This window comes from Myodes glareolus, chromosome 6 (genome assembly GCF_982192425.1).
Source record: "Myodes glareolus chromosome 6, mMyoGla1.1, whole genome shotgun sequence".
NCBI lineage: Eukaryota > Metazoa > Chordata > Mammalia > Rodentia > Cricetidae > Myodes > Myodes glareolus.
In genome coordinates, this window is record NC_142031.1 from 89,036,139 (window position 1) to 89,046,310 (window position 10,172).

The window sequence follows — 10,172 nt, forward strand, 5'->3', positions numbered from 1 at the left end:
TTAGTGTGTCAACTTCTCAGCGTCGCATCCCTTCTGAGACCAAGGCAGCAGTGGTCTCTTGGATTTTTCTCTGCAGGCCAGCATTTGTCTCGTTTAGCCACAGTCATGTTATAGGCTTGGGGCTCAGGGCGGGTTTATCATTGTCTCACATGTGGTGTGCGGGATGTTGTTTTGTCCCAAAGCAGTGAGGAAGCTATGGAAGGTGATTTGGACAGATCCCATCGCATGGCATTTGGAACCCTGAGCTATGGTTAGCTTTCACAGTCAAGGTTAATGGCTTGGATTTGCATGCATTTTTTTCAATGCTTTTCCATAGTTCTTGGATTGGAAATAAAAATAGACAAGTAGCCCAGTGAATAACCCAGGTAAATAAAACCTACCAGACTCCAGGAGGTTCTGGACATGTTTTATTTATGTGGCAAGTTGGTAATTTGGGCTCCTAATTGTCAGGGCCTCCAGAGGAAAGTATTTGAAATCAGAACCTGTTGTTACAAATTGGAGTGTTCACACAGTAGTCGCATAAACAGACCATTGGAAAATAGTAGTGGAAATTGTCACAGCCCTGTCATGCTCTGCATGCCAGCAAACATGACCAGCTTGGGTGGCCAGGTCCCCTGGCTCTTTGACTGTGCTCCCTGCCAGGTGGAACATGTCCCCTGGAAGCACTTGCTAGGAGAGGAAGCAGCTTGGTAACCTATCCCTGCCTCAGAAGGGAATCGCTCCTTCGCCGACAGCCCCACCTTACTTGGTTGGCCACCGGTCACCACCAGACAGTGAGGGCAGTCACTTCAGATCTGAGCACGGCTCAGGGACTCCCCAGCAGCGACTCTCCCCTAAGCTACTTTCTCCCACCATGGCCTCTTGATTCTTTATCTCTTTATTCCACTGCACTGGCTGCCCTTGGAGAAGAAAAGGCACAAAACCTCTTCGCTTTGAGTCTACTTTAGCATTCACAGCTCCAATAACTTTTAATAATATAATGCAGAGACCATCAGGCTGTGTCTGACTTGCTTTATTCACCCATCTCCGAGGATCCTGATTGGGCTGCTGTGTGCAATGACAAACCCAGAAGGCAGAGCAAATCCAAAAACTGGATTAGCAGACAGACAGTCTGTGCCTCCTCAGGCTGCTTCCCCTTGAAACAGAAAAGGCTCTTTGACAAAAACCGGCTTCAAAGTTTCTGGGTAGAAGGAACAGAGTGGCTTGTAACTAAAGGGAAAGAAACCTTTGATCTTCCTGGGATAGGCAATGTGGTACGTAGTGAGAATGGACCCTGAAATCGTGTTGCTCGAAAACTTTTTTTTTCTCCAGGACTCTTATTCAAGAGGCATAAGATAATGATGTCAGGAATTTCAAAATGACAAAGATGGAATAATTGCATGTGGCTGTAAGACCAGACTGTGAGGCGGTTAAATGAGAATATGCACATAATCTGTGTATGTTATATGCAGTGTGTAGTGATCTCTTTAGTTTTAGAAGATATGCAAAATCTGGCATCCACCACAGACAGTGATCAAAAGTACCACGGGCCCTCAGGGCTGACCAGCTCCCCTTCAGAAGGAATATGATAGACGGGTGTAGTAGGTAACTTTCTTCCCTCTCACAAAGGAGCACATCGACAGGGTGACAGGAACATGCACCCTTTCCATATTGTTCCCGTGGAAGTTTCTTCATAAGGGTGTTGATGACAGAATAGGATCAGAAAGAAGAAACTGATTCAGCTTTTACAGGGCTACTTCCCTGCCAGAGCATGCCGGGCGCCCAGAAACTGCTGGTCCTACGACACTCACCATCACTAAAGCCGCAAATGTTGATTCAGTGGGGTCATTATCAACATCTATTATGAACATGCTGTGCATGGCCGTTTACAGGAACAACAAAAACAGCTCTGTCTGTGAGAGAGTATGTGCGCGCGGATGAGTGTTTATGTAACAGAGAGCATATGTGTGTGGAGGGGCTTTACGCCATCTCATGGCCGCAGAAGGTGAGGACAACTTTGGGAGGTCAGTTGGTGCTTAGGTTCCCAGTCTTGAACTAAAGACAACAGGCTGGCACAGCACGCACGACCACCCACTGAGCCATCTCACCGGTATCAGGAACCAGGCAGCACACATGGAGTCTCGTTTTGATTAACCAGTGGGGCCATGGTTCAACCCAGACTAACTGGTGAACTAATCTAGATGACTCTCTCTTTATTGTCTCTACAAAGCAACAAAAAGCTACCTATTCTGGCCAAGAAGGGTAAACAGTATTTCCAATATTCTATCCCATTTTAAAGACAGCAAGTCTAAGTGACTAGCAGTCTCCCGTTCCACAGAGGAACGGCTGGGGCCCAGGGGCACAGAGTCCATTGTAAATGAGGATCAGAGACCTCTGTGTGCGAATGAAGCTATCGCTGTCCAAATCTTGCCCTGGAGTGAGGGATGACTATTTTGTCTTCACAAAATGGCCCAGATGGTTGCCAACAGAGATACCTACTAGTGTCTGCCGCATGGCGATGGGTAAGCTGGTGCAATGAACAAGTGTGAGGCTTGAAGGCAGAAGGCAGAGGCCCCAAATCCACCATCATTTCCTCTTAGCTGCGTGACATGATACCTGCTGCGTGTCATCCTTGGGCCTCATTTCATGTTATTATTACCCCAATCAAGACTGTCCTACGGGTGAGCCTACTTCCCTGTTCTCGGGTCTCTGGGTAAATGTCAGTTATGATTACAGTCTAATTCTTTGCAGTGCACTATTGACTTGCTCCCTGATCTTTGGAACTCTCTCCTGGCATGGTAGCTTGCTCATCTGTAAGCAGTAACTGCTGATACAACATTTTAGTATGCACCCTCCAGCCACCATTTTCAACGCGTAGTGACTTAGAAATCTTTTGGGATTCTGTGAAAATAGATTTCTAGACCCCAGGGATTATGAGCAAGAACAGCTGGATGGAGTCTTGTAAAAGTCTTTTGAAGGCCCCCACTAGATTTTAATATAACTTAGGCTGTGAATACTTTTGGAAAAAAAATCTGCCATACAAGCCCAATAGACAAGAACCAGGATATCTATAGTATCCCGATATCTACGCTCCATCCCCTGACCAGAAGACTGACTCAAAAGCCATAGAAGTCCACTGTGGGCTTGAGTATAGACTACACAGTAAACTCTCCGGGCACCCACCCCATGGGTGTGTGTGTAAGGTTAACTCAGTGCCATGGCCTCTTTTTCTTGTCTCTGCAGACACATTTGCCAGCAAAGTAGCAGCCACTCAGGACCAGTACGCAGATGCATCCATAGGCAACGTCACTGGGAGCAACGCTGTGAATGTCTTCCTGGGAATCGGCGTGGCCTGGTCCATTGCTGCCATCTACCACGCGGCCAACGGGGAACAGTTCAGAGTGTCCCCCGGCACGCTAGCTTTCTCCGTCACCCTCTTCACCATTTTTGCATTCATCAACGTGGGGGTGCTGCTGTATCGGCGGAGGCCAGAAATCGGAGGTGAGCTAGGTGGGCCCCGGACTGCCAAGCTCCTCACATCCTGCTTGTTCGTGCTCCTGTGGCTCTTGTACATTTTCTTCTCCTCCCTGGAGGCCTACTGCCACATAAAAGGCTTCTAAAGGAACAATCAGATATAGTAAATTTATATATACATATATATACATAAAAAAATTATGTATAATGAACAGAGGAAACTGACCTTTGTTATGTTCACTTAACCTGCTGATGGAATCCAGCTTCAAGAACATACTCTGTACTAGGGCGGAAGTCAGAAACCACCATCTCCCATTCCCAGGGCATCATCGTGTTGAACAAGGCATGGAGGCAGGTGCACCTCGCATCTCAGCCTAGGAGGGCTGTACCCTCTCCAAGTGTGTAAATGGCTAAGGCTTTGGTTTGTTTTTCTTTTGTTTTGTTTCCAGTGGGGTCGGGGAGGTGGTAGTTGGCTTTTGGTTTGGTTTGGTTTTGCTTTGTTTTGTTGGGAGAGCCAGGATCCTCCTTCTCTTTATGGGAAGCGGTGATCCACCCAAAGGTGTATGGATTTGGGATCAATCTGGAAATCATTACGAGTTTCTCCTCACCTCCTCCAAACACTTTAAACATTACTTTGGATTAAGGAAGGAGCTGGGCATGGAAGAAGAAAGAAGCACGTCTTTATTACCAAAATGTTATGCTTATCTCCGAGATGTGAATGGAGGCGAATTGCCTCGAGGAAGAGAAGCATGGGAGCTGAACTGGAGCCAGGAGAAGCGATGGTTCTAGACGTAGACTAAGGACATGGTGCCTGGCACTCTGGTTCAACTGGTACAGGGATAACGTGCCTAGATTCCCAGGAACACTCAGAACTCTTCATACTTATCTCTTTCGCTCTGAACTGTGATTAGCAAGACCCTTATTCCGCCCAGCCCAGCTCATTCCCCAGGTATCCTATCCCCAGACCTCCTCCTGCCCACCACCCAATCCCCTGCAAGCAGGAAGATTAACCCCATACCCCCACCCCCCAAAAAAATAGATAATCCTTTTGGTCATCACGTGAATCCAGGTCCCACGTTGCTGTTGCCTGGGATTTTTCCATCAGTTTTATTTTCAGTGGCATCCATGGCTTGCACAATCCTGTTCCAGTCATGACTGAACATTTGCCCTCCTTCATGTGCCTGTTTGGGAATGTTGTTGTGATCCCCTTTACACAGTGCATGGATGACAAACCAAGAAAACAAAGCGTATCTGTATATAGTAGAGTATAGCAAATCCTGTTCTCCCATTCGGCGATGTTGATTGGACATTGAAGACGCGAGTTTTCTTTTCACCTGAGTTGTTACTTTTGAGTTGTTACTGAGTTTGAATATCAATAGGTATAAAAGAAGAAAATGGCTTAATGTTCATGATTCTGCACATTCGTTTCTAAGAAGCAATAACTGCCATGTGAGGAGAGATTAAAGCTATTGAGAAGACAGAGGAGCTACAGAGATCTCCATGGGATTTTAGCCATGTAGGGCATAGCAGAGGCCTCCGAGAATCACCCATGATTAATTCAGGCAGGCCAAAGAGAAAGGCTGGGGAGAAAAGTGGACACTTTAGGTGTGCCTGTACTTTTAGAGCCACCATCTCCACACTACCCCTCCCCCAAAGTATTTATTGCACATCTGCACTGTCTGGCACAGATGGTAGATAGTGCTAGCTTGTTTTACTTTACTTTTTCTGTAGAAGGCTGTTTTGAGCCCTGTTTCATTCACCATCCAGTCCAGACTCCCTGAATTCATTAGGAACTCCTGAGTGGAAAAGAAACCGGGGTGACCAGTGGGCCTTTACAAGTCCACTGCATATGACGTGAAGAGGAGATAACGCAAAGAGACTGGAGCATCCCAGGAAGACAGCACTGGAGAGTTGTTTTTAACCCTTTGAAAGAAATAGCTCTTTCTATTCAAAGGTACCAAAGAGCAAAGATAAACCCAACATTCCAAAAGCAGTGCTTCTACTAACAAGGGAAATGGAATGGCTTCGCCCGCCTCTCAGACAGGTCTCTGAGACCTCCATGACCCTTTGCATTATTGATTCAAAGATACTTAAGAAATAAATGTTTCTGAGACCTCCTTTCTCTTCTTCCACTGTGATCATAGCAGTCCATTATTTAAATACACATTTAGTCACTGAGTGAGTAGTTAGATACTTGTTACCCATTCAGTAGGTAATATACTACTTCCTGGTAGCTGACCAGTGACCAAGATAGCCCAGATTCCTGCCCCCAGGAGGTATGTAATGAATGGGATCCCTATTCAAATAGTATGAGTTGGCCTAACCATACGGAGACAGTTTTATCTTGCAAGAGAAAGATAATTATGACTTCTTTTTAACCCAATCACATTTAAAAAAATTGCACAACAAAAGCAGTTGACCAAATACTCACTTTTTTTTCTTAAAAGAATGTAATGTTTCACTCTGGAACAGTAGCCTTTCACCTTGGTCAACTTGCAGGTTTGTTCATCTTCCTACTTTAGACCAAGCAGGGTAGTCATGGTGGTGACCGGAATCACTGAGAAGACCCAGTTAACCGGTTTTTATCTATGTGGCACTGGTACCTTTCCATCACAACATACTGCAGCCTGCCAATATTGGTGACACTGGTGGCCCACAGAGGTACATTCTAACCCACCTTGTGTTTTTTTCTTTAACTTTATTTTAGATTTTAAACGTGGAAAGCTAGCCTAGAACTACTAAGTAAATACAGTCCAAGGATCTACATGGTTAAAATATTAGAAAGGTTTTGCACTGTTTTTGATTTGTTTTTGTTTCTGTTTTGTTACATTCCATCTTTGGAATGTCAATACTCCTGTAGTGAATTTTCACCGAGACCTTCCCAAGAAACTCTTACCGTTGGTCAGTTTCAAGTTCAAGCTTTTTGGTTTGTTTGCCTTTTCAGTCTTCATGCTGTAGGGAAAATATGATGTTCAGGGTTGTTAATTATGTGTAAAATGATTTCATTTTATTTGTTTGATTATTATTTTATTTTGTGTGTATTGTGCACGACTTTAGGGGAGCAGGCACGAACAGTGTTGTTCCTTAAAATTGGTACACATTATTGACACGAAAAAGAAATAAAGTTTCTAATTGTTTGTGATTTCATTGCCAGTGGCATAGCATATTCTGTACTGGGGAATGCCTCTCTTGACCATCGGCTCCAGTCTCCATTCTGTACTGGGGAATGCCTCTTTTCATTGTCCTTTGTTTGTTTTCATGTTTTGAAGAAATAAAGACCAACAAGGTATCATTGTGCAACTGGTATCCTCATCCACAGGAAAGGAGACAGCCAGAATTCAAGGTCATGCAAATGTCAGCTCTTTGGACCGGCAATGTTCTCGTTTAAATGTCCCAAGAGCAGCACATGGAGTCAGAATGTCTGTCTGTCCTGTGACACTGATCAACATTGGGTGTGCCTTGCTGTCACCATTTTCTCACCTTTTAGTTTAACTCAATCTTCTTGCTTTCTGCATCCAAGGTCATGGACTCATAAACTATTATTGTCAGGCAACTTTTAGCACACAGTGCATTAGACTAAATCATGCAACCCATCACAATGGATATTGGAAGTACAGTTACTTTCCAAGGGACAAGCAAGTCGTTCATTTAGAATCATGTATTGTATTTCTTCTTGCTCGTAGTACAGCTTATGCTTTATGTTATTAACTTCTGACTTTAAGCATTATATGTTCCTGACTTTCCTTTCCCATACAATCGACAGAGCCTAGAAGAGGTGACCCGGAAAAGAAATAGTGCCCTCTTCCTGTGGTAGAATCTGGACATTAGCTGCATGTAAATGACTCTGTTCATCTGACCACCTTATTTCCCACAAAATCTTTCAATACGGCATCATGTGGGCATGTGTGGCACATTTTCAAAGGAGGGAGGAAATAAGGTACAATTTAAACACTCTTCTTGAATCAAAGAATTGATTATGTCTTCTGAATATTGATCTTTAATTTTATATAAAATTGGAAGCCAGTGGTTACTTCTTGAATAAAGAGCAAAAATGAGTAATATAGTGGGGATCCTTAACCATTTAATAGACTTCAGCAAAATTCTCTGGCTGATTGACTCTCAAGGGCTTAGGAGCTAGCACTCATTTTTTCCACAGGTTCTGATTCAGTGCTTCCAAACACAAAGATTTCAGAGAATCTTGCTTTCGAAAGTATAAGTGCACTAACTTTTTGTTACTATTGCTTTTCCAGTGTAAGAATATAATACAAATAAGTTGTCTGAAACAAGCCTGCAAGATGGACAGGTAGCTCACATCTAACAAGCAGCCCCTCCCCAAGAGGTGATCTCAAAACAAAGAGAAATGCATTGTGTCCATTGCCCTTTCCACACCAGGCTTCTGCCATTAGGAACTCTACACACCCACATTCCTGGCCTTAACCTAACAAAATCAAGTGAGCGGGGCTAGTTTGCTCTCATATCCAACAGCTTTGTGGAAGGAATTAGAAACCCCCTCTTTTTTAAAATCAATTCAGCTTCATTAAGACTTACTTAGTTTTTGCTTTGGTTTTTTGGTTGGTTTTTTTTTTTTTTTCTGAGTTGAAAATGTGAAATCTGTCTCTTGGGTTTGACTTTCCTTTTCTTTGGAAACCATACCCAGAGCAAGTAATGGCTGCACCATGATGAGTTTAGGAACCTTTGGCCATTTCACCATTGGCATTGTGCATCCTAACTTACAGCTATAATCTGCCATTCTTTACAATAACCATGCCTCTTGGCGAGGCATTCTAACCATTGGCAAATCTTGGAAGTGTGACGATCAGTTGGTAAGCAAGTGGTGTGTCACACAAAACAGACATGAAAAAAAAACCTGAAAAACATTTATTTTACTAAGGACATGTGTCTTGTGAATAGATTCATTAACTTGTGTTCATGTCTCCCTACATATTTAATTTGATTTCTTTTGCAATAGATTGGGGATTTTGTTATTCTTTTCAAACATTATTATTGCCATACCCATTGTCTTCCCACATTCCAGCACATTCCAAAGTTTGGCTAGTCCTGATGGCACTGTATCACTGGGAATGCCGTGGAAAAGAAACACAACTGAAATAGTGAAGTGTTCCATTTTTAATACTTAACCAGGGCCTGGGTAGCAATGTCCCAGGGCAGGGGATGTCTTTCTCATAGAAGGGCCAATCACTGAGAGCTAGAATTCCTAAGACGCAGAGACTGTTTTCACTCTTGGGTCCATAGGAAATGGTAAGTATCCAACTTGCTGAGACCTTGCCTCAGCCTGCCAAGATGTCCAAAGGGATGCACTCAGAGAATCTCCAAGTTTTCAGTTTTGTCAAACATTCTCTTATTTCTTTGTCTCAAGGGACGTTTACAGATCATTACATATTCTTGATGCACTTACTTTTTGTAAAGAGAATCACTTCATAATGTAGGCTTTCCTTTCCATACTTGCCCAACTTTGTTATACTTCCATCAACCACTCTTAGTACGTACAGTAAACTTCATGATGCCTGCTGTTACCTCTCAGCAGCAGGGGAAAGCTCATGCTACAAGGAATAGCTCGAGAGTTTTTCTTTTCCACAAAGACAACAGATTTTAGAGCAAAATGTATCATCTCTACGAATACTTGGATTATGTGGCACCCTAGAGTTACATTCTAGTTCATTAATGTCTCTTGGGGTTGTATTTATCATGCCCCATGTCCATCTCCCAACCTATTCATTCAATATCTGTATGTAGAGTGGGAAAGAACAGCAAGACATATGTCCCCAAGCCCCGTGAAGAGTTTCTCTAAGGGTGTCATATGTAAACACACAAAAATACATATGACTCTAAGAAACATGAGTGGCTCAAGTGTTTCACTCATTAGTATGTTTCAGGAATGCAGTGGGTAAGAAAATTCACATTAATGATCAATTAGACCAAGAAAGAAATTACCAAACTTCAGGATTACTGGATCTGTTTTAGGAGTTAACTCACAAAGTCCAATCCTAATAATTCGTTTGTTGCAAAGACAGATATACTCTGTCAAATCTAAAAATGTACTTGAGAAAGGGAAAGTTACCTACTAGGATGACTATACAGCCCTCTCTACCAGAGCCCCTTGCTAGTGAGCTTATAATCTATAGGTCTATTTCTTAGACTCCCTTGCAAACATGTAATAGAGAAGATCACTTCGGCAAGACAGAGATCTTTTCTATAAGTATGGTTGCTGATTTGCAATGTTCCACCTCTATGGTGAAGATCATAATCCTGATGATTTTTCCAAATGAAATAACTACCCCATATATTAAATCTATTAGATTCAACCAAATCTGTAACTGCTTCACAAAATATTTCACCGAAAAAATAAATTAGATAGCATATCCATGATAAGAATCATATGATCACAATGGCTGATTTTGTGAAAACATGAGATTCTTTGTGAATCTTTCCCTACATTGCTAAATTCATTTTAGCAAACATTAGACTTGAAGAATATGCCAATGAAAAATCTTAGGAGTTTTTTATCCTGCATTGTGATAATGCTCATAGAATCAAGTTGTAAAGTTAAAATAATGATATGGGTGAGAATTGTCTATACCTTTGACAAGATTATATTTTTTAAATGGAACAGTTTGGCATTAAGAAAATGTGTTAAGTAGGATTTCATCACATATTACCCTTATTTAAGATATTTGAAAGTCATTACCTTTAAGCAAGAA

At 42.5% G+C, this 10,172-nt stretch overlaps 1 protein-coding gene across 22 annotated transcripts in view; it reads left to right on the plus strand.

Moving 5' to 3' along the window:
* Nucleotides 1-6,742, plus strand: part of Slc8a1 (solute carrier family 8 member A1) — a 359,154-nt gene extending 352,412 nt beyond the window's left edge. For all 22 annotated transcript variants that reach the window (XM_048416272.3, XM_048416273.3, XM_048416279.3 and 19 more), the window contains one exon: nt 3,223-6,742. In XM_048416272.3, the coding sequence (XP_048272229.3) occupies nt 3,223-3,599 (377 nt within the window). In that variant the 3' untranslated portion in view covers nt 3,600-6,742. The remainder of the gene's footprint in view (nt 1-3,222) is intronic.
* Nucleotides 6,743-10,172: the final 3,430 nt, after the last annotated feature.